This window comes from Neofelis nebulosa, chromosome 7, assembly GCF_028018385.1.
Source record: "Neofelis nebulosa isolate mNeoNeb1 chromosome 7, mNeoNeb1.pri, whole genome shotgun sequence".
Lineage (NCBI taxonomy): Eukaryota > Metazoa > Chordata > Mammalia > Carnivora > Felidae > Neofelis > Neofelis nebulosa.
Window position 1 is genome coordinate 37,215,982 of NC_080788.1, and position 25,747 is coordinate 37,241,728.

Sequence of the window (25,747 nt, forward strand, 5' to 3'; positions counted from 1 at the left end):
AAGGATAAGCCTGGTTTCTTTTGGTGTACTTACTCCAAAAAATAAATAAACAGAATTAAAATTACCAGGAGAAAGAGAATGAGAGAGACAGAGAAAGTAGCCATGTAAACGTTGCTGTGCATATCCCTTAATCCAATCTGTGGAAAAGAAGTCAATTACATTTTCCAAGATATCCTCTGTGATCTGTATATATTTTCCTTATGTCTTGTGTCATCCGTATCTTCAACACAATACCACTCTTTTTTCTTTTCATTTCCTGCGAGCTCTACGAAAGCTTAGGGAAGAGGGCACACATACAAAAAAGAACAAGCCATGAAATGATGCAGTTAAGCAGGAGACTGCACTGAGTTAAGGATCCAGCAATCGCAGAGTGTGGTGTGTGACAATGTTAACGTCACTTCAATTAAAGTCTCCATACATGTCAGTCAGTTGCGACTTACTGATCTATGGCTACCAAAATGCAATAACTGATGTTAGTAATGACCATCAGACATCACGAAAAGATATCATCATCTGCAGCATATTGTTCCTTTATGGCAAAGAAGAAAATTTTTACAAAAGATCTTTGTTCAAAATAGCTAACAATCATAAATGCTAGTACTTAAAGGGATGACTTTGGTATACGGCACTTTATCCAGAACTTTTCTCACCAGTATTCACGATTTAGGTTGTGTTGTATTTTCACTTCTTAAATCTAATTTTTTACTAAGACCTTTTAACAATTCTGAAATAGAGTTCTTCATAACTGGCATGCTCCTTAGTACTTTTTTCACACCTACCTGTTAAACTTTATTTATTTACTTGGGTAGGTCAACCCCAACATTAATAAAAGTTACAATGAACTACAGCTAAACTAGATGGATGAGCCTCACAGTTATATCTGGAATATCAGACATGCACTTAAATATTTCAAGGTGTCCTCGTCAACATAGTAGTCTTAGCACGTCTGATCTTGATCTTACTAGTTTTCAGCAATTGGGGAGGGGCAGGAACAAGTCATAAGTTAGAATTCTGCTCAACGGAGGTTTTGAATCCTGTGCACTGGAGGATCCACTGTTGGGGGGCATAGGGGGACACAGAGTGTCCTAGACAGCCACCACAATCCACCTGCTCTCCGTGTTTCACCACAGGGGTCAAACTTTTTCTGTAAAGGGCCCGAAGTAAATATTTTAGGCTTTGCACGCCATCCCGTCTCTGTGGCAACTACTTAACTCTGCTGTTAATGCGGTAAAGCAGCCATGGCCAATTAATAAAGGAATGCGCATGGCTGTGTTCCAATAAAACTTTATCAACAATGCCACTGGAATTTCATAGTTTTCCACAAGTCAGGAGAGAGTATATCTCATATTCACCTTTAAAAACGTAAAAGCCATTCTTGGCCAGCCAACCTTACAAAAACAGGCCCCCTTGGCCCCACGGGCAGCAGTTTGCAGACCCCCGCTTTCTCTCACACGCAGCGACTCTGGCCAAGGGGAACGAGGTTAATGTCAAGGAATGTGTCCGCCAAGGGCGAGGAGGTCACACCCGCCAGCCCAGTGTGCCCAGCCCGGCGCATCCCGGGTGACGCCTGGGACCCGCTGCATCGCTACCGGCGGCGCGGAGGTCGCGGCGGAGGAAGGCGCGAGTAGGAGAGGGATACACCTCCACAACGGAGGCCAGGACCCCGGGCAGTGAGGTGTGGGAAGAGTGCAGGACCGGGTCTCCGGCGGACCCCGGAACAGGGAGCTTCCCCCAGGACTGTCCCCTGGGTCGCTGCCGCCGCAGGTCGGTCACTCACTCGGAAAGGCAGGCACGGATGAAAGCCATAGCAACAGCACAACTAGGACTAAGGACTTCATGGGCACCGTCCGCAGCACTCCGCCATGCGACGGGAACGTCCTGGGCCACCAGGCCGGGTACCTCAGGGCCGAAAAGAGAGGGTGTCAGCCGCGACAGTCCCTCCTCAGGGCCGTGGGCGCCCTGCAACGGTTGTCCCCAGCGCGCAGGCGCAGCGAGGGCTTGGGGGAGGGGAGCGCGAGTGGCCGAGGCCCGCCCCTTCCTGGAGCAGCGCGCAGGAGACTGGGCCACAACGTTCCGCCCCGCCCCGGTGCGCATGCTCGCTTTGGCTTCCAAGCTCCGTGGCAGGCGCCGGCTCCGAATGTCTTGACGCCCGGGCGACTTCTGGAGCTATGAGGGCTGGGATGTGGCAGAGCTCGGCCGGCCGGTGGAAGCTGGGCGTGTGGCGGTGCCTGGAGGGAGCTATGTGATGGAAGACATGGACAAGTAGCCTGGCAGTCGCAGCCGCGTGGAAGTGCTGTAGTGGGGGAAGCACTAGGCACTGTGGGCACAGAGGAGCCCCCCCCCCAACCCAAAAGGGCGGGGAGGAGGTCCCCCCACGTGAAGAAAGCTGGGCGCTCCCACTCCCAGAAAACGGGAAATCGTCCGTCTAATTGCAGCGATTGGAAGGGAGCAGATGTTGGAAGTGAGAGAGGAGAGCTAGGTAGTCATTAAAGCCACTTTAAGGGGCTTGGGTTTGTTTTGTTCAAAAGACGGCCCCCCCCCCGTTTTTTTTTTTTTTTTGAAAAGACAAACTATGGAAACAAGCTATGGCGAATAGATGGGTGGGTTGTCTGGGGTTAGGAATGGGGAGAGCGTGACTATAAAAGAGTATGTATGAGAGAATAGGAGTGATGGAGAGTTGTGGTGGCCTCAGATTCTATACGTGTGTTAAAATTCTTAGAACTGTTGGGGCACCTGGGTGGCTCAGTCCGTTAAGAGTCCGACTCTTGGTTTCGGCTCAGGTCATGATCTCACATGTGTGAGTTCGAGCCCCGCATAGGGCTTGGTGCTGACAGCGCAGAGCCTGCTTGGGATTCTCTCTCTCTCCCTCTCTCTGTGCTCACCCCCCACTCACACTCTCTGTCTCTCTCTCAAGAATAAATAAACAAAACTTAAAATTCTTAGAACTGTACACCACCAAGAATAAGTTTACCATATGGTAATTTAAAAAATCCATAGGCACCCATATCTCTGCTTCAGGAAACAAAGGGCCTGGGTTTTATTCTGAGGCAATGGGGAAATACTGCAAGGTTCAGAGCTGGGAAAGGTATAATTAGATTTGCATTTCAGAAAGCTCTCCTTGCAATGTCAGGAATGGGTTGGCAGGAAGGAAGCAAGACTGAGAGGCAGGGAGCCAAGTGAGAAGGCTGTTCCAGAAATCCTGGCATGGATTGATGGAGACCTGGACTCATACTGGCAGAGGACAATGGGGCCTGTGGACAGAGTTGAGAGACATTTAATTAGAATCGACAAAACTGGGAAATTGTCTGAATGTGAGGACTGAGGGAGGAGATCATGCTCACGTTTCTGGCTGGAGCCCCTGGCATGTGGTGTGAGATGGGGAATACAGGAGTTTGGGAGGGGCGGTGGAGAAAGAGAAGTTTAGTTTCAACATTGTTCTGTTGAGATGGGCTTGGAACTACTACTGGCGGGGCCTGTCCAGTGAGCAGATGGATGCAGGGCCCCAGAGAGAGCTGAGGTGAAGAGGGAGGTGTAGGAGGCGTCAGAATCTAGAAGAGGAGAAGTGTGAGATTGCCTGAGGAGAGCTTTCAGAGTTGAAGGCCACTGGGCCTAAGTCAGATCCTAGGAAACATGGCAGGCTAGCAAGAGGAGGAGGGACCTGCAAAGAAGACTGAAAGTGGGGAGAGGAAAACCAGGAGAGAATGAAAGCTTCATTGGAGGGGGAGAGTCTAAGGCTGTCACATGCTTCTGAGAACTTCCATTTAGCAACAGGATCCTTGGCAGAAGCAGTGTCAGTGGAGTGGTTTATGCAGAATCCAGACCGTGTGAGTTGAGGAATGACCAAGAGCCAAGGAAATAGGGACAGCTAGTCCAGACAACTTTTTCAAGGTTGGTGGGGGAGTCTTGGATGTGCTCTACCAGTGTCTTAGAAGCCTTCTAGAATCAAATGATTACAACTACTTGGAAAGCAATTTGGAATATGTAACAACCCTTAACGTACTATAAATACTATTTTATAAGTTATATAACATAAATTCAGAGGGGGATATGTCCCAAGATAGCCGTAATGGATCATTATCTATAATATAATAAAAAAATATAAGAGAATGGTACATTTTGTTTATAAAAGAACATTCTAAAATACTGTTAGAATACTGGGCAACTATTAAAATGGGGTTCATAAATTATATCTAATTTGGGGGAAATGTTCCCATTGGAGTGGATTATATTTGAGTTATTAATTGAGGTCCCACCCTCCCTGGGCTTCCTTGCCCCACTACCTTTCATTCCACCTTAATGCATGAGCCTCAGTGAAAGACAGCTAGAATCTTGAACAGACAAGTCAAAAGAGGGGCTGGATTTTGTTTTTCAATTCATGATGTGGTTGAAAGTTAAACCACCTTTATAGGAGCGGGTGCTTAGGTGGAAAGTTTTGTTTCTGTTCATCTGTTTTGTTTGTATTTTTATTGGACATGCTTGCCTTTGGATATCAAAAGCCAAGGAAACTGAGGACAGGGGAGCATAAACTATAGATTGGGGGTATCACCCCAACACAGACTGCGGTTTGCAGACAGAACCTCCCTGATAGGTTTTGGTGGTTGCAGAGATTTGTTCTCCCAAATTTGCGTGAAAGGCTGTAAGTGAGAGGTTCAAATACGATGTCAGTTTGTTAGACCCAGGGTTGGGTTGTTTTTTGCTTTTTTGTGTGTTTATATAAATCCGGTAACACCTTAGCGGCTCTCATGGATCATCCAAATGGACGTGTTGAAGGGCACCTGGATGGCTTAGTTGGAAGAGCGTTCAACTCTTGGTCTTGGGGTTGTGGGTTCAAGCCACATGTTGGCTATAGAGATTACTTAAGTAAATAAGCTTAAAAAAACAAAAAAACCCCCAAATGGACCTGGTGAAGTAGCCAAAGGATATCCTTACGGTGGAATTTTAGTGACCAAGAATGACTTTTAACTCTGTGTACTTTATGATCTATGTACTAACATAGGAAAATATCCAAAATAGGGTATTGAATATCTTTTAAAGTGCAGAAAAATACATATCAATTTATGTGAAATCATAGCAAAGTTAAATATTTACATGAATACTCCAGAAATCTTTCTGGAAGAAAACACAGCAAGCTGATAACAGTGCTTGCTTCTAGGAAAAGGAATGAGATTGGGTGGAAAGAAGAGATTTTGAAGGGAGAATTTTTCTCTTTACTCTAATTTTTTCCTTATCCCTTGAATTTTTCCAAAGAAGAGTGTATTATATATTAATTCCTCATGTAATTAAAAATGAAAACTTTTTACAAAATCTAGAAGCTTAGAAGAGAAACAGTAGCAAAAGTAATGGATATCTTATGCCTCGTACTTTCTCCTACTGATTAACTGAAATATTTTTAAGGTGACTAATTCACTAACAACAACAAAACAAAAATAGTATTTTGCCTGTATCTCTGTTTCACCTCTGGACTCTGTCTGTGGACTGTTCTGAAACTTAATCACACAGTATTAAGTTAAATATCATTTACTATTATATGATTTTTTTTTCTCAGGGATGTATTGTATCTCCGCTTTATCATGATTCCTATGCTTCTCTATCACACACAGCACCTTGTTGGTGCCCATAAAGATATACTAACATAACAGCTCATGCTCTTCCAACCTAAAGGAAGAGACACCAACCTTCCCTCCCTCTGAACTTCCCAGACCTATCAAAATCCACTTGTGTTTCAAGGCTCAAATGCCATGTTTGCTAGGAATCCACCCCTTCCTCAATTAGATTATATTGTATTTTCCCTATCCCATATTTCCACAGTGTTCTATTACAGCCATTTTTCATTGAATTACTGCATTTCATTTTCACAAGTCGACCCTCTTGACTAAAGTCTTTGAGGTCAAAGAAGCAGATCTAAATTATCCCTGCATTGCACCCTCCCCAGCCCAACCAACGTCCTGCATTCACAGATTGCTCGCTAAATGCATGTTTGAGTTCAAAGAAATCAAAAGGTTGGGACTTTTATGTAGGCTTTTACAGAATCCCAAAAGAAACTAAGAATAGTTATTCAGCTGCAGAGACAACTTCAGGGAGTTCCTCAAGGAGGAACAAGGAGTTCCTCAGCTCTGAAGTGTCTGTGACGCCATTATTTAAGCCCAGGTGAAACAAATGGCACTGGTCTCATCATCTGCTCTTTTCTCCATATACCCCTCTGAACAATAAATTCCTAATTGTGGAATTTCTGTCAAATGGATTGTACCAACTTCCATACCCATCAATAGTATAATGACTTAACTAATCCTGGGTGTCATCATCTTTGAAGACCAACCATAGTAAATATGGTATCTTGTTCTTTTAATCTGTTTCACTTTTTCAGTGAGGCAAAGAATTCTGCCTACTCCCCCTCCATGCCCCCACCTAGAACTTGCCCTATACTTCTTCTAGGGTGTATCTGAAGCCTGCATTTACCTGCTCTGTATTCTTTCACCTGTTGACCCAATGGATTTTTTTTTTAATGTTTATTTATTTTTGGGAGAGAGAGAGCATGAGCTGGGAAGGGGCAGAGAGAGGAGACAGAGAATCTGAAGCAGGCTCCAGGCTCCAAACTGTCAGCACAGAGCTGACGCAGGGCTCCAACTCACGAACTGAGAGATCATGACCTGAGCCAAAGTCAGACACTTGACCGACGGAGCCACCCAGATGCCCCGACCCAATGGATTCGAATTCATAGGCTATGGTTAGCTAGAGTTATGTTTGTCTCCCTGGAGAATGAAGCATATTTGGGAAGTCCTGCCCCCATCACCGTAAGTCATTTCCTCAATCTTTGCCACTGCCCCCACTATTCTGGAACCAAAGCACAGGGCAGCCTGATCATAGCCCTTGCCTCATGTAATGCCAATGCAATTTTCAGATCTGAGATCTCAAATGTCACTTCCTAACAGCACTTGGCACTATTCTGGAAGAATAGTTGAAGTTCAATATTTACTAAATGAATCCACCCATCTCCCTACCCAACCATCTACTCCACAGTTCTAAAAATCCTAACACTAAAAATCCTAACAGGAGCACCAGCGACTTTGTCAGAGAAGGACTTCAGCCACCTGGGGGCGGCAGAGCCTCGCCAATGGCTGGCATGGTACTTGCAATTACTTCTGAGCATCACTCCGGCTGGGAGTCTGGGAAGTGGGTTCTGATTTTGTTGTGCTGGAGCATGTTTTGCTCTCGTGTGTTTTGTCTTATTCTCATGCCTTGCACTCTGAACACACCAAATAGCATTTAATAATAGTAAAAATGATTACATAATAATAGCCTTTGTCCTCCAACAGAGATTTTCTTCAGCACAGGCTGTCTAGAGGAATGTTGCACATCAAGTCCTCCACTAACTGCTGAAGCTACTCCATTTGCACTTACATTAAAGACAGACCTTGCCTGAAATCAGTTTGTAAAATGAGCCCTGGAAGCACACAGAGGAGTTAGGCTTACTGTTAGGGTTGCCCTCTTTCACTAGGCTCTGCACCACTTGAGGTAGGCAAATGCATTTTTTATTCCCAATACAGGATTCTGAATTGGATCCATGGGATGTATTTACTTTGTTTTAATTTATGAGTGGCAAAGAAATTTTGGAATGTGGATGAGAAGAGCTGGGAAGGGGTTGGAAGTATGTGAACCTAGGAATGTTTTTAGTTCTTTCCAGGGAAACCCTCCCTCTTTCCTTTTAGCTCTACAAAGTCAGTGTGCAAAATCCCGTGAAAGTCTTAGAATGTAGTTGGTGACTTACAAAGATGTCAGAACAATGATTTATTGCCCCATGGATCCATCTACTTAGGAGGGTCCTGGAATTCTAAAAGAGTTCTCAATACAAATTAAATTTTAATTCACTTAACTTTTGAAAAATGTTACATGTCCCCACTAAATAGAAAGATTCTGAAGGACAGGGACTGTATCTTTTTGTGTTTGTGTCCCAGGGACTTTTCACAGAATGTACTCTATAAGTATTTGTTGAATAACTTGAAATTTTCTTGCCAAAACCACCAAATAAAATAGAAAGTGACCTTGGGTAAGAAGGACCTTAATCTCTCTGGATCTCATTTTCCTTTTCCTTCAAATAATAACCCTTTGTATTTGAATACTTGCTTTAGTCTAAACCTTACAGACTCTATATTTCCTTTTATACTCAAGTATAACAGAAGGGTAGATTAAATATGTATTAGCATCCCAGCGCCATATATGAGAAAATTGAGACTCAGGCTAAAAGATTTGGTTACCTCGCCACATCCTCATGCACTACAACTACAAAACACAGGTCTTTGCCTCTAAGTACAGCATGCTTTTCACTGTACTTCTCTCGGTGTACCTGGAGACAGGGCATCTGGGTGGCTCAGTCAGTTGAGCACCTGACTTCAGCTCAGGTCATGAGCTCATAGTTTGTAGTTCAAGCCCCACATTGGGCTCACTGAGTCAGCACAGAGCGCACTTCAGATCCTCTGACTCCCCCTATCTCTGCCCCTCCCCCACCCATGCTCTCTCTTTCCTCTCTCAAATATAAATAAACATTTAAAAAATTTTTAAAAGATAATTGTACTAGTCAGTCTCCTCAAACTGCTTTTCTGGCCCCAGCAATGGTTCTCAGTCCTCACAGCACAGAGTTAGTACAGAGCTTTTTATTTATTAAAAAAAAATTTTATTTAGTTTATTTATTTACTTTGGTGGGAAGGGGCAGAGAGAAAGGGAAAGACAGAATCCCAAACAAGCTCCATACTGTCACCACAGAGCCCAGCGTGGGGCTCAAACTCATGAACCATGAGATCATGACCTGAGCCGAGATCAAGAGTTGGACACTCAACCGACTGAGCTGTCTAGGTGCCCCAGTACAGAGCTTCTTAAAAATAAACAGTAATCAAGACTGTGGTATTGGCAGCAGGGGGATAGACACACAGATCAATGGAACAGAGTAGAAAATCCAAAAAGAGAGTCAGACATATGTGCCCAACTGATTTTTTACAAAATGCAAAAGTGGGGGTACCTGAGTGGCTCAGTTGGTTGAATGTCTGACTCTTGATTTCAGCTCGGAGTGAAATCAGATTTCAGCTCAGGTCATGATCCCAGGCTTGTGTGACTGAGGCCCACAACAGGCTCCATGCTGAGCAGGGACCCTGCTTAAGATTTTCTCTCTCTCTCTCTCTCTCTCTCTCTCTCTCTCTCTCTCTCTCTCTCTCTCAAAATAGATAGATAGATAGATAGATAGATAAAAGCAAAACCAATTCCGTGGAAAAAGGATAAACTTTTCGAGAAATAGAGCTGGAACAATTGGACATCCATAGGTTAAAAAATATAACTGAACCTAAATTTCACACCTTTCACAAAAATTAATTCAAAAAGGGTCACTGTAAAATTTTAGGGAAAAAATAGAAAAACTCTTTAGGATTTAGAGCTGGGCAAAAATTTCTTACATTTGACACTAAAAGCATGATCTATACAACAAAAAAATTGAAAAATTGGACTTCATCAAAATGACACTTTTTCCAAGAAAGACCCTTGTTAAAAGAACGAAAAGACAAGTTATAGCTTAGAGAAAATATCTGTGAACAACAAATCTGACAAGCACTATTATCTAGAATATATAAGGAATTCTCAAAACTCAGCAGGTAAGAAAAAATTCAATTAGAAATGGGCGAGACACACGTCATTGAAGAGATTCTACATGTGGCAAATAATACACATGAAAAGATATTTAATTATCATTAGCCATTAGGGAATTGCAAATTAAAATCACCACAAGATACGACTTCACACATTAATTAGAGTGACTAAAATAAAAATAGTGACAACACCAAATGCTGCCAAGAATGCAGGGAAAGGGGCTGGCTGGCTTAGTCAGTAGAGCGTGTTATTCTTGATCTTGGGGTCATGAATTCAAGCCCCATGTTTGGTATAGAGATTATTTAGATTAAAAAAATGAAGAGAAACAGGATTATTCATAATTGCTGTTGGGATGTAAAATGGCATAACCATTATGGATGACAGTTTGGCATTTTCTTTTTTTTCAACTTTTTTTTTTTGTTTTGTTTTTTTTTTTTTTTTTTTTTTTTTTTGTTTTTTTTGGGACAGAGAGAGACAGAGCATGAACGGGGGGAGGGGCAGAGAGAGAGGGAGACACAGAATCGAAAACAGGCTCCAGGCTCTGAGCCATCAGCCCAGAGCCTGACGCGGGACTCGAACTCACGGACCGCGAGATTGTGACCTGGCTGAAGTCGGACGCTTAACCGACTGCGCCACCCAGGCGCCCCCAGTTTGGCATTTTCTTATAAAACTAAACAAAACAACTATATGACTCAGCAGTTTCAATCTTGGGCGTTTATCCAAGAGAATTGAAAATTTAGGTTTATACAAAAACCTTGACATGATTCTTCATAGCAACTTTATTCATAATAACCAAAAGTGTTGGAAACAACTTAGCTGTTATTCAGATGAAGTGACTCTTCTACATATTATGTACTTGTTTGTCTCATTAGAGTTTTTGAATTAAGGTCTATTTTTTCCTGATTTTAGTATAGTCATACAGTTCTGTTTGGGTTACTATTTGCATGGGGATCTCTTTCTACAAACTTTCACTCTCAACCTATGCATGTTTTTAGATCTAAAGTGACTCTCTTGTAGGTAAAGAGTTTCTCAGACAAACAAACTAAAGGAGTTTGTGACCACTACACCAGCCTTGCCAGAATTATTAAAGCAGTCTTTTTGAGTGGAAGGAAAGACCAAAAGTGACAAAAACTAGAAAGAATAGAGAAAATCTCCAGAAACAACAACAAAACAAATAAGAAAATGGCATTAAGGGGCGCCTGGGTGGCTCAGTCGGTTAAGCGTCCGACTTCAGCTCAGGTCACGATCTCATGGTCAGTGAATTAGAGCCCCGCGTCAGGCTCTGGGCTGATGGCTCAGAGCCTGGAGCCTGCTTCGGATTCTGTGTCTCCCTCTCTCTCTGCCCCTCCCCCATTCATGCTCTGTCTCTCTCTGTCCCAAAAATAAATAAACGTTAAAAAAAAAAAAAAAAAGAAAATGGCATTAAATACATATCTATCAGTAATGGATGTAAATGGACTAAACACTCCAAACAAAAGACATAGGGTATCAGAATGGATTAAAAAAAGGGAGAGAAAGAAGGAGGGAGGGAGGGAGGGAGAGAGAGAGAGAGAGAGATACCCATCTATATGCTGCCTATAAGAGATTCATTTTAGACCTAAGACACCTGCAGATTGAAAGTGAGGAGATAGAGAAACATTTATCATGCAAATGGTGTCAAAAGAAAACCAGTTACAATACTTATATCAGACAAACTAGATCTTAAACCAATGACTCTAACAAGAGATGAAGAAGGGCACCATAAAGTAATAAAGGGGACTAGATCCAACAAGATCTAACAATTGAAAATATTTATGCCCCCAACTTGAAACACTCAAATATATAAAACAATTAATAACAAACATAAAGGAACTAGAAAATACTATTATAATACAATAATAGTAAGGGGATTTAACAACCCACTGACATCAATGGACAGATCACCCAAAAACAGAAAATCAATGAGGAAACAGTGACTTTGAATGACACCCTGGAGCAGATGGACTTAACAGATATAGTAAAAACATTTCATCCTAAAGCAGCAGAATACACATTCTTTTCAAGTATATATGAGACATTCTCCAGAATAGATCATATACCAGGTCACAAACCAGACCTCAACTACAAAAAGATTGAGATCATACCATGAATATTTTCTGACCACAATGCTATGAAGCCTGAAGTCAACCACAAGAAAAAATTTGGAAAGAACACAAATACATGGAGGTGAAAGGACATGCCACTAAAGAATGACAGGGTCAGCCAGGAAATTGATGATGATGATGATGATGATGATGATGATGATGATGATGATGATGGAGGAGGAGGAGGAGGAAACAAATACATGGAAACAAAAGAAAACGAGGACACGACACAGTCCAAAACTTTTGGGATGCAGCAAAAGCAGTCATAAGAGGGAAGTATATAGAAATACAGACCTACCTTAAGAAGCAAGAAAAATCTCAAATAAATCTAACTTTACACCTGAAAGAGCTGGAAAAAGAACAATAGACAAAGCCTAAAGTCAGCAGCAGAAGAGAAATAATAAAGATTAAAGCAGAAAAAAATAATACAGAAACAAACAAAAAACCCAGCAGAATAGATCAATGAAACCAGGAGCTAGTTCTTCGAAAAAGTTAACAAAATTGATAACCCCTTAGCCAGACTTATTAAAAAGAGAAAGGACCCCAATAACTAAAATCACAAATGAGAGAGGAGAAATAACAAACACCACAGAAATATAAACAATTATAAGAGAATATTATCAGAAATTATATGCTACCAAATTGAACAATCTGGAAGAAATGGGTAAGTTCCTAAAAACATATAAACTTCCAAAACTGAAACAGGAAGAAATTGAAAACATGAACAGACTGATAACCAGCAAAGATTTTGTTTCAGTAATCAAAAATCTCCCAACAAACAAAAGTCCAGGGCCAGATGGCTTCCCAGGAGAATTCTACCAAACATTTAAAGAAAAGTTAATACCTATTCTTCTCAAACTATTCCAAAAATAGAAATGGAAGGAGAACTTCCAAACTCATTCTATGAGGCCAACATTACCCTGATTCCAAAACTGGACAAAGACCCTGCTATAAAAGAGAACTACAGGTAAATATCCCTGATGAACACAGATGCAAAAGTTCTCAACAAAATACTAGCAAATCAAATCCAACAGTACATAAAAGAATCATTTGCCACGAGCAGGTGGGATTTATTCCTGGGGTGCAAGAGTGGTTCAATATTTGCAAATCAATCAACATGATACACCACATTAATAAAAGAAAGGATATGGGGCGCCTGGGTGGCTCACTTGGTTAGGCATTCGACTTTGGCTCAGGTCATGATCTCACGGTTGGTGGGTTTGGGCCCTGCATTGGGCTCTGTGCTGACAGCTCAGAGCTTGGAGCCTGCTTCGGATTCTGTATCTCCCTCTCTCTCAGCCCCTCCCCTGCTCACTCTCTCTCTCTCAAAGGTGAATAAACATTAAAAAAAAATCTTTTAAAAATAAAAGAAAGGATAAGAACCATATGATCCTCTCGACAGATACAGAAAAAGCATTTGACAAAGTACAACATCCATTCATGATTAAAAAAAAAAAAACCCTCAACAAAGTAGGGATAGAGGGGACATGAAAAGCCACAGCTAAGATTATCCTCAATGGGGAAAAACTGAGCGCTTTTCCTCTACTATCAGGAATAAGACAGAGATTTCCACTGTCCCTACTATTATTTAACATAGTACTGGGTGTCCTAGTCTTAGCAATTAAACATGAAAAGAAATAAAAGCCATCCAAATCAGCAAAAAAGGAGTCAAACTTTCACTATTTGCAGATGACATTATACAATATATTGAAAACCCAAAAGACTCCACCAAAAAATTGCTAGAACTGATACATAAATCAAGTAAAGTCACAGGATAAAAAAGCAATGTACAGAAATCTGTTGCATTTCTATACACCAATAATGAAGCAGCAGAAAGAAAAATCAAGGAATTGATACCATTTACAATTGCACTAAAAACCGTAAGATACCTAGGAATAAACCTAACCAAAGAGGTGAATGGTCTGTGCTCTGAAAACTATAAAACATTCATGAAAGAAATCAATGACACAAAGAAATGTAAAAACATTCTATGCTCATGGATTGGAAGAATAAATATTGTTAAAATGTCTATATTACCTACAGCAATCTACACATTTAATGCAATCCCTATCAAAATACCAACAGCCTTTTTCACAGAGCTAGAACAAACAATACTAAAATTTGTATGAAACCACAAAAGATCCCAAATAGCCAAAGAAATCTTGGAAAAGGAAAGGCAAAGCTGAAGGCATCACAATTCCAGATTTCAAGTTATATTACAAAGCTGTAGTAATCAAGACAGTACGGTACTGGCACTAAAATAGACACATAGATCAATGGAATAGAATAGAAAGCCCAGAAATGACCACACAACTATATAGTCAACTAATCTTCAACAAAGCAGGAAAGATTATCCAATGGGAAAAAGACAATCTGACAAGTGGTGTTTCGGAAACTGGACAGCAACATGCAAAAGAATGACTGGACCACATTCTTACACTGTACACAAAAATAAATTCAAAATGGGTTAAATACCTAAATGTGAGACAGGAAACCATCAAAATCCTAGAGGAGAACACAAGCAAAACCTCTTTGATATTGGCCATAGCAACTTCTTATTAGATATGTCTCCTGAGACAAGGGAAACAAAAGCAAAAATGAACTATAGGGATTACATCAAGATAAAAAGCTTCTACAAAGTGAAGAAAACAATCAACAAAACTAAAAAGCAACCTTTGGAATGGGAGAAGATATTTGCAAGTGATATATCTGATAAAGGGCTAGTATCCAAAATATAAAAAGAATTTATAAAACTCAACACCAAAAACAAATAATCAGTTAAAAAATTGGCACAAAACATGAATCAACATTTTTCCAAAGAATATATACACATGGCTAATAGACATATGAAAAGGTGTTCAACATCACTGACCATCAGGGAAATACAAATCAAAACTACAATGATATCACCTTACACCTGTCAGAATGGCTAAAATTAACAACACAGGAAACAACAGGTGTTGGCAAGGATGTGGAGAAAGGGGAACCCTCTTACACTGTTGTGAGAATGCAAACTGGTGTGGCCACTCTGGAAAACAGTATGGAGGTTTCTCAAAAAGTTAAAAATAGAAATACCCTATGACCCAACAATTGCACTACTAGATATTTATCCAAAGGATACAAAAATTCTGTTTCAAAGAGGCACATGCACCCCAATGTTTGTAGCAGCATTATCAACAGTAGCCAAATTGAAGGCGTGCGTGTGTGTGTGTGTGTGTGTGTGTGTGTGTGTGTAATGGAATATTATTCAGCCATATACAGGAATGAAATCTTGCCATTTGCAATGACATGGATGGAGCTAGAGAGTATTATGCTAAGCAAAATAAGTCAGCAGAGAAAGACAAATACCATATGAATTCACTCATATGTGGAATTTAAGAAACATTACAGATGAACGTAGGGGAAAAAAAGAAAAAAAAAGGGACAAACCAGAAAACAGACTATTAGAGAACAAGCAGGGTTACTGGAGGGGAGGTGGGTGGGGGTATGGGTTAAGTGGGTGATGAGTATTAAGGAGGGAATATGTTGTGATGAGCACTGAGCATTGTATGTAAGTGATGAATCACTAAATTCTATACCTGAAACTAAAATAATAATAATAATAATAATAATAATAATAATAATAATAAAATAAATGAGTCTATTTTAATCAATAATATTGCATCATAGTTTTTTAAAAATCATTCTGCCAATCTCTGCCTTTTGTTGGAGAGTTTAATTCATTTATACTTAACGTGACTATTGATAAAAGACCTTTTCATTTACCTTTTTTTTTTTTTTTCTGTATATCTTATACCTTTTTTGTTCCTCCATTTTCTCCATTACTGCTTCTTTGGTGCTCATTAATTTTTTTGTAGTGTAGCATTTTGACTCCTGTCTCATTTCCTTTTCTATATCATTTTTAGATATTTTCTTAGTGCTTACCATGAAGATGACCTAAACGACAATCTAGTTTGAATGGGTTCCAACTTAACTTTAACAGCATACAAAATTCTGCTCCTATACAGCTCCATTTCTTCCTTAGGTTATTTTGTTTTTTGTTTTTTCACAAATTACATCTTATACATTGTGCACCCATGACATAGACTCAGTGATTGTTTTATGCATTTGTCTTTTAATCATGTAGGATATAAGAAGTAGAGTTAGAAACCAAAAATACAGCAATGTTGGCTTTTATATTTACCTATGTAGTTACATCTACTGGAGAGCTATATTTTTCATATGGCTTTGAGTACTGCTTAAAGTCTGTTCATTTCAACCCAAAGAACACTTTTAAGTATTTCTTATATGGCATTTCTACTAGCAACAAATTCCTTTACTTTTTGCCTATCTAGGAGTGTCCTAATTTCTCCTCCATTTTAGAAGGATAGTTTTGCCATATACACAATTCTCAGCTGCCAGTTTTTTTCTTTCGGAACATTAAAAAATGTCATCTCACTCCCTTCTGGCCTCCATATGTCTGATGAGAAATCTACTGTTAATCTTATTGACGATCCCTTTTATATATTTAGTCAACTTACCTGTTGCTACTTTCAAGATTCTCTTTGTCCTTGGCTATTGACAATTTGATTATGTTTCTCTTTGTGTTTATCTTTCTTGGAATTTGTTGAGCTTCTTGAGTGTGTAGATACATATCTTTTATTTATTTTGGGGAGTATGGGGCCATAATCTCCTTAAATATTCTTTGTGCACCCCTCTCTCTGTTCCTTCCTTCTGGGACCCCCATAGTACATATGTTAGTATGATAGTGTCCTACACATCTCTTAGACTTTGTTGAGTTTTCTTCATTGTTTTTCCTTTTTCTTCCTTAAATTGGATATTTTCACTTTCTATCTTCAAGTTTACCATTTCTTTCTTCTTCCTGTTCAAATATATTGAAATGTTCTAGTGAGTTTTTCATTCAATTATGGTATTTTCAGTTTCAGAATTTCAGTGTGGCTTTTTAAAAATCATTTCTATTCTATATGAATATTCTTCTTCAAATTGTTCTCCAGTTTTCCTTTATCTATTTATTCATGATTTCCTAAGTTGTTCGAGAATATTAAAGACAATTGACTTAAAGGCTTTTCCTAGTAAGTTCAGTGTCTTCCCTAGGGACAGTTTCTGTTCGTATCTTCTGTGAATGAGCCATACTTTCTTGTTTCCTTTTGTACTTCATATTTTTTTTGAAAACTGACCCTTTTGAATATTATAATGTGGCAACTCTGGAAATCAGACTGTTTACTCCTTCAGTGTTTGTTATTGTTCCTTGCTATAAGCTCCAGCTATTTGCTTGCCTAGTTACTTTTCTAAATTATTCTGTAAAGTCTTTAATCTTTGTTATAAGTGATGTCTGAAGTCTTTTTTCAGTTTGTATTCACATAATGTTTTAACAGGTTTCCTTGAATGCCAGGAACTCAATGGCAGAGAGACTTCTCCAGTCTTCATACATTGGCTCAGTTCTAGGACACTCCTTCAGTGCTCCTTCAACTTGTTTCAATTCCTAATTTCTCTGGCTGGAATTTCCAGTATGATGAATAGTAGTGACAAAAGAGGGCATGCTTCTCTTGATTCTAATCTTAAAGGGAGATTTTAGTCTTTCACTATTGAATATGGTGTTATTTGTGGGTTTTTCATAAATGCCCTTCTTGGTTTGTTGTTGTTGTTATTTTAGCTTTTGTTTTCATCAAGCCTATACAGAACCACTGATCTTATTACAGAAGAGAAGCACAGAATGTTGGAAGTGGAAAGGACCTCAGAGTTTATAGTCCAAATCTCACATTGTACAGATAGAGAAGCTGAGGCTACATGTCTTACCCAAGTTCACTAAGGTTGTTGAAGGCAGAACCTGGACCAATAATAATAGCTATGATTTATTACCTGCCTACTAAATGCCAGTTATGAACACTATTCATTTATTCATATATTCTTCATATTAATACTTTGAGGTAGGTATCATTATTTCCATCTTATAAATGAGGATGCTGAAGCTTGGTAAGTTTTAAGAAAATTGTTCAGCTAGTGAGTTGATGAGCTGGTGAGCCTGGATGATCTTCTTATGTCATAAAGTAAGGAAGCTTTCACAGGCTTATAAAAGCTTGTCAACAGGAATAAACTGAGGATCAAAAAATATTTAATGTAATTGGCTGAAGTATTTAGAATTCATAGTGATATTATATTACAAATTCACAATGCAACTTGAATAAGAGTAAAACAATAAGCTCATTTATTACCAGTAGCGGTGGCTATACCATTAACTTTGAAAATTGGTAATTAAAGGAAAGTAATTAAGCATTTATTCCATTTTTTCATTAGGATCAGTTATCAGGATAATCAGATTAACCTTGTTGATGAGGGAGAGTCTGATATATAGAGGAATGCTGGATAACAAATGTTGAAGGAATAATAGAATTAGGAAATCAATTTACAACCCCTAATGAAATAGTTGATTCATGCAAGGATCAACAAAATATGCTAAAAGCATTAGGTGAAAGACTGATGGGAAACTGGTATTTTACATATTCACAAGATTTTACCCCACAGGTTACTTGCTAAGCAAGTAATAATTCTAGTAACAGGCTATCATCATCTCAACCCAATGATCACACTTAGCATTGCAAATATTGGGAGAACTAGATTCATGTGCCTTTTAACATGATGAAATATGAAGTACACAGCACCATCTATGAGGTAATTTTTGACAAAAATATTTAACTTCTGATTGAAAGGAAGGAGAAGGGATAGAAAAACAACTCATACCACTGGATGAAGAAGCAAGCAGACAAGTCCAGAAGCTGTGGCTTCAACAAGTGAATGGTAAGATAGTTTAAGATTGAGGAGACATACAATAAGATAATAAATGAATAAATCAGCTATGAAGATATTTGGGGGACAGTTGGAAAATCTTGAGTAACTTCTAGATATTAGATTATATGAAAGAATTGTTGTTAGAGATGATAAAGTTATTGTGGTCATGTAGGGAAGTGACCTTTTTCCTTTTTTTTAAGTTTATTTATTGAGAGAGAGAGAGAGAGAGAGAGAGAGGATGATCAGGGGAGGGGCAGCGAGAGAATAAGAGAGAGAGAGAGAGAATCCCAAGCAGGCTCTGCACTGTCAGCTCAGAGCTGGATGCGAGACTTGATATCATGAACCGTGAGATCATGACTTGAGCTAAAAACAAGAGTCAGACACTCAACTGACTGAGCCACCCAGGCACCCCATGACCTTACTTTCCAGAGATGCCTACTGAAATACTTAGGGTGAAATATAATGACGTCCATGTTTACAACATCTCAGTAATAAGACCAATATGGCAAAATGGCAAATATTAACAGTTGTTAACTCTAGTTGATTGGTTGGTGGATACAAACTATGTGATTTGTCCTAATTTTCTTTACGTCGAAAACTTTATCATGGGAATTGGGAGGAAGCATTCCAGGTTAAGAAGGTGTCCCTGATTTCCTTTTAGACACAAAGGCATGAAGAACAAATTTCAAGGACAATCTCAGGATGGGAGATCAAGTCCACAAGGAACAGCCAGGAGTACCACTCCAAAGTGACCAGCAAGAATAGAGGATAGACCAACATCCCTGCCACCAAAAGTACTGGATCAGACTAAAATTCTTAGCAGAAGAGCTGGAGAAACAGTGACACAAAATTATGGAGGATGTCCTCTGGAGAGGGAAAGACACCAAACACCTGCAGTGATTTGGATGAATAATGGAGTGGTGACTAGAACCAGAGGCTCCAGGTGACAACTTTACTTACTACACGAAGACAAAGAGCACAATCATATTCCCCCTGGGTCATATGAAGAGGTGGGACATCTGCTTCACTGCTTCACTTTTAGAAGCCCCAGAGAAATTGAGGAGCTCAGCCAATCTCTTCCTGATTTTCCTGCATTTCCCAGGGAGGCTGCTGAATCATAAATCTTCCTTTTGTAAGAGATAGACCATGTTCAAAAATTGGAGACTTCGGTATTGTGACGATGTCAGTCCCTCCCAAGAGAGCCCAGAAACAGGCCCACACTGTCACTTGACATTTAAAAAATAACAACGGGGGATTCTGGGGTATTGATAATGTACTCTTTCTTAATCTGGATGCTGGTTACATGGGTGTGTTGAGTTTGTGAAAATTAATAAACTGTACACTTTTTATATTGAGCTTTTGTGTTTGTATATTATACTTCGATTAAAAGTTTATTTTCAATCCCTTTATAAGAGTTCAAATGATGTTTTCCAAGATTAAACTGATGTCGTTCAAAGCCATTCTTCTTAATTTCCTACATTTCTAATACTCTCCATTAATTCTTTGGTTGCTTTCACAGAGTACTAAGCTGATTGGCAGGCATTGTTAATGGGTGGGGAGAGAGTTGTCCTTGGTCTTTGAGTAGTCGTTCTTCAGTCTCTTCATAACTGTTAGGTCTCACAAGTATGTCCTGACCCACTCCATTCCCCTGGCCCATTTGGAACCTTCCAGAAATAACCCTTCTTTTAGAGGCACTCACTGACAGTTTCTGCTTCCTGTTTTAAAATGTCTTAATTTACTTTAATTGAAAAGGGGCCCAAGATGGCAGAGAAAGAGAACCCTAGGCTCACCTCCTCTCATAGATACAACTAGATAGCACTCACATCAGTGTAAGGCCAGAAAATGACCTGAGGACTGACAAAACAAACTCCACAACTAAAGGTAGATAAGAGGCCACATCAAAGAGGGAAGGAAGAGCAGAGATGCGGTGGGGACTGTGACTGACCATGAAGAGAGAGCTGCAGGCATAGAGAAGAAAGAGAAACAGACTATCACACTGGGGAGCCTGTGCAAGTAAGATGAATCCCCAAAATATTTGACTTTGAAACCTAGAGAAGTCAAATTTTGTGAGTTCTTACAACCAGGTAGACTTAAAGCCTGAGTTTTAAAACTCAGAGCACTTGGCTCTGGGAGAGCCTGGAGGGCAATAGGAAGCTGAGTCTCTACCCTTAAAGATATAGCATGACAAACAGCCTGTGAATTACAGCACAAAAACAGCAGTTTGAAAAAAATGTCTGGTGCACATAGAAGCAAGAGTTATTTATGCACCTCAGAGCACACCCCAGAGGGGCAGCACTTGAGGAGGTACTTCTCCAGGAACTAAGAAGGTGGCAGGCACCATCCCCCTCTCCCACTCCCCAGCATAAACACACGGCCACCTGTAGGAACCAGACCAGTGCCAACACACCACTGAAGTTACTTACACCAACACACCTAGCCCATGCTTTGGGTATCCACCCTTCCCAATCACTTTACCTCAGTCCAGGCACTGTGGATTCCCTTTCCCAGAAGACTGACACAAATCTTCCAAACACCATGTCTTTCCACCAATGTGTTTTGTAGGGCCTTGGTCATGGTTGTGGCAGTGGTGGTGGCTGTGGGCGCTGTACAAGCCCAAGGCATACCTTCTTAAAACTGAGCACCCCATCCAGACAGTCCCAGTCCCAGTCCCAGTGGTAGCAGCAGGTCTCATTTGGCAAGTTCACTGATGTGCACCTTCTTAAAACTGCATGTGTCACCCCAGCCAGGGACCAAATACTGTCCATAACAGGCAAAGAGAGCCTCTGCAGAGTATTGGACTGAAAGTAAAAGTGGCTAGAACACAACAGCAACACACATAGAAGACACCACTGAAGCACCAGGTTCTGGTGAGCAGGGGACACTGCACTTCAGGGCACTAGACGACCTCTTCTTCATAAGGCCATTACTTTCAAGAGCTAGAGACATAGCTGGCTTTCCTAGCACACAGAAAAAGACACCGAGAGGTAGACAAAATGAGGAGACAGAGGAATATGTCCCAAATAAAAGAACAGGACAAAACCACAACAAGAGACCTAAGCAAAACAGGTATAAGTAATATATCCAATGGAGAATTTAAAGTAATGATTATAAAGATACTCACTGGACTTGAGAAAAGATTGAAGGACATCAATGAGACCTTTAACAAAGAAATAGAAAACAAAAAAAGAACCAATCAGAGGTGAAGAACATAATAAATGAAATTTAAAATACACTAGATGGAATAAATAGCATGCTAGAAGAAGCAGAAGAACGAATCTGCAACCTGGAGAACAGAGTAATACAAAGTAATCAAGCTGAGCAGGTGAGAGAAAAAAATTATGTAAAATGAAAACAGACTTAGGGAACTCAGTGATTCCATCAAGCATAACATTCACATCATAGGGATCCTAGAAGAGAAAGAAAAGGAGGCAGAAAATTAATTTGAAGAAATAATATCTGAAAACTTCCCTAATCTGGGGAAGGAAACAGAAATCCAGATCTAGGAGGCACAGAGATCCTCCAACAAAATCAACCCAAGGAGGTCCACACCAAGACACATAGTAATTATAATGGCCAAAAGTAATGACAAAGAGAATCTCAAAAGCACCAAAAGAAAAGAAGATAGTTACATAGAAATGAAACCCCATAAAGCTATCAGTGGATTTTTCAGGAGAACCTTTGCAGACCAGAAGGGAGTGTCATGATATATTCAAAGTGCTGAAAGGAAAAAGTCTGCAGCCAAGAATACTCTATCCAGTACGGCTATCATTCAGAATAAGAGGAGAGGTAAAGGCTTTCCCAGACAAACAAAAGCTGAAAGAGTTCATGACCACTAAACCAGCCCTGTAAGAAATGCTAAAGGGGACTCTTTATGTGGAAAGGAAAGACCATAAGTAAAAGTAAAAAGGGTAGGAAGCACAAAAGCAGTAAAAATAAATACATCTGTAAAAATCAGACAAGGGACTCACAAAATAAAAGGATATAAAGTTAGCACCATATACCAAAAATATGGTGGGAGTGAGGGAGGAAGAGTAAAGAATGGGCTCAAACTTAAGTGACCATCAACTTAATGTAGACTGCTACATGCAGAAGATGTTGTATACAAACCTAATGGTAACCACAAATAAAAAACCAGTAATAGATATGCAAAAAATAAAGACGAATGATTCCAAGTATAACACCAAAGAAAGGCAGTAAACCATGAAAGAGAGCAAGAGAAGAATCAGAAAAGAACTACAAAACCACAAAACAAATATCAAAATGACAATAAGTATATACTTACAAATAATTACTTTGAATGTAAACAGACTAAACACCCCAATCAAAAGACATAGGGTGATGGAATGGATAAAAAAAAAAACAAGACCCATCTATATGCTGCCTACAAGAGACTCATTTAACACCTAAAGACACATGCAGATTGAAAGTGAAGGGATGGAGAAGCATTTATCATGCAAATGGATATCAGGAAAAAGCAGAGTAGTGAAATTTCTACTGGATAAAATAGTCTTTAAAACAAAGACTGTAACAAGAGATTAAAAAGGACACTATATTATCATAAAGGGGACAATCCAACAAGAAGATATAACAATTGTAAAGATTTATGCACCAAACATGCAAGCACCCAAATACATAAAACAGTTAATAACAAGCATAAAGGATCTAATCAACAGTAATACAATAACAGTGGGAGACTTTAAAACCCCACTTATATAAGTAGACAGATCACCCAAACAGAAAATCAATAAGGAAACAGTGACTTTGAATGGCACACTAGACCAGATGAACTTAACAGATATATTCAGAACATTCCATCCTAAAACAGCAGAATACACATTCTTTCCAAGTACATATGGAACACTCTCCACAATAGATCACATATTAGGCCACAAAACAAGACTCAACAAATTCAAAAAGATCGAAATCATATCATGCATCTTTTCTGACCACAATGTTATGAAACTAGAAATCAACCGCAAGAAGAAATCTGGAAGGACCACAAATACATGGAGGCTAAATAACATGCTACTAAATAATGAATGGGTCAGCTAAGAAATCAAAGAAGAAATAAAAAATTACATGGAGACAAATGAAAATGAAAACACAATGGTACAAAATCTCTGGTATGCAGCAAAAGTGGTTCTAGAGGGAAGTTTATAGCAAAACAGGTCTACCAAGAAGCAAGAAAAATCTCAAATAAACAACCTAAACTTACACTTAAAAGAGCTAGAAAAAGGAGAACAAAACCCAAAACCAGCAGAAGGAATGAAATAATAAATATTAGAACAGAAATAAATGATATAGAAACTAAAAAACAAACAACAGAACAATGAAACCAGGAGCTGGTTCTTTGAAAAGATCAACAAAAGTGATAAACCTTTAACCAGATTCATGAGAGAGAGAGAGAGAGAGAGAGAGAGACAGGAGAGCAAGGGAGACGGAGAGAGATAGGACTCAAATAAATGAAATCACAAATAACAACATCACAGAAATACAAAGGGTTGTAAGAGAATATAATGAAAAATTATATACCAAAAAATGGGATGACCTGGAAGAAATGGATAAATTCCTAGAAATATATAACCTACCAAAATGGAAACAGGAAGAAATAGAAAATTTGAACAGGCTGATTATTGACAATGAAATTGAATCAATAATAAAAAAAAATCCCAACAAACAAAAGTCCAGGACCAGATGGCTTCACAGGTGAATTCTACCAAACATTTAAAAGAGTTAATGCCTATTTTTCTGAAACTATTCCAAAAACAGAAGAGGAAAGAAAACTTCCAAATTCATTGTATGAGGCCAGCATACATTGTATAAGGCTCTGATACCAAATAAAGACAGCAGATAAAGACACCACAAAATAAGAGAACTACAGGGGCACCTGGCTGGCTCAGTCGGTAGAGCATGTAACTCTTGATCTCAGGGTTGTAAATTCGAGCCCCACCTCGAGTGTAAAGATTACTTAAAATCTTAAAAAGGAGAAAGAGAAATACAGACCAATATCTCTGGTGAATATTGCAAAAATCCTCAACAAAATACTGTCAAACCAAATCCAACAACATGTTAAAAAATCATTCACCATAATCAAGTGGGATTTATTCCTTGGATGCAAAGGTAGTCCAACATTTGTAAATCAGCATGATACAATACATCAATAAAAGAAAGAATAAGAACTGTATGGTCATTTTAATAGACTCAGAAAAGCATTTGATAAAGTACATCCATTCGTGATTTAAAAAAAACATCAACAAAGTAGGTTTAGAGGAAATATAATTCCACATAATAAAGATTTTATATGAAAAACCCACAGCTAACATCATATTCAATGTGGAAAAACTAAGGGTTTTCCCCCTAAGGTCAGAAACAAGACAAGGATTCCACTCTCACCACTTTTATTCAGCATAGTACTGGAAGTCCTAGCCACCACAATCAGACAACAAAAAGAAATAAAAGGCATCCTTGGGGCGCCTGGGTGGCGCAGTCAGTTAAGCGTCCGACTTCAGCCAGGTCACGATCTCGCGGTCTGTGAGTTCGAGCCCCGCGTCAGGCTCTGGGCTGATGGCTCGGAGCCTGGAGCCTGTTTCCGATTCTGTGTCTCCCTCTCTCTCTGCCCCTCCCCCGTTCATGCTCTGTCTCTCTCTGTCCCAAAAATAAATAAAAAACGTTGAAAAAAAAAATTAAAAAAAAAAATGAAATAAAAGGCATCCAAATCGGCAAGAAGTCAAACTCTCACTAATTGCAGATGACATGATACTATATATAGAAAACCCTAAAGACTCCACCAAAAAACTATTAGAACTGATAAATGAATTCAGTAAAGTGGCAGGATACAAAATAAACGTACAAGGGGCGCCTGGGTGGCTCAGTCGGTTGAACATCCGACTTCGGCTCAGGTCATGATCTCACGGTTCGTGAGTTTGAGCCCCGTGTCGGGCTCTGTGCTGACAGATCAGAGCTTGGAGCCTGTTTCAGATTCTGTGTCCCCCTCTCTCTCCGCCCACCCCTGCTTGTGCTCTGTCTCTCTCTGTCTTTCAAAAATGAATAAACATAAAAAATTTTTTTCAAAATAAATGTACAGAAACCCATAGCATTTCTATACACTAATAATGAAGCAGCAGGAAGATAAATTTTTAAAAATCCTATTAATGCAAACTGGTGCAGCCACCTCTGGAAAACACTATGGAGATTCCTCAAAAAGTTAAAAA

General features: G+C 39.5%; 1 protein-coding gene across 3 annotated transcripts in view; it reads right to left on the minus strand.

Moving 5' to 3' along the window:
* SPESP1 (sperm equatorial segment protein 1) overlaps positions 1–25,747 on the minus strand; it is a 65,750-nt gene that overhangs the window by 31,962 nt on the left and 8,041 nt on the right. The window contains exon 1 of one of the 3 annotated variants that reach the window (XR_009264021.1): positions 1,353–2,558. The exons of 1 other annotated variant lie outside the window; for it this stretch is intronic. Coding sequence is in view for 1 of the 2 variants with exons in the window: in XM_058737252.1 (XP_058593235.1) it covers positions 1,778–1,838 (61 nt within the window). In the remaining variant the exon portion in view is untranslated. Of the gene's footprint in view, positions 1–1,352; positions 2,559–25,747 lie in introns of those variants that run through there. One more of the 3 variants, XM_058737252.1, reaches the window with a different exon arrangement.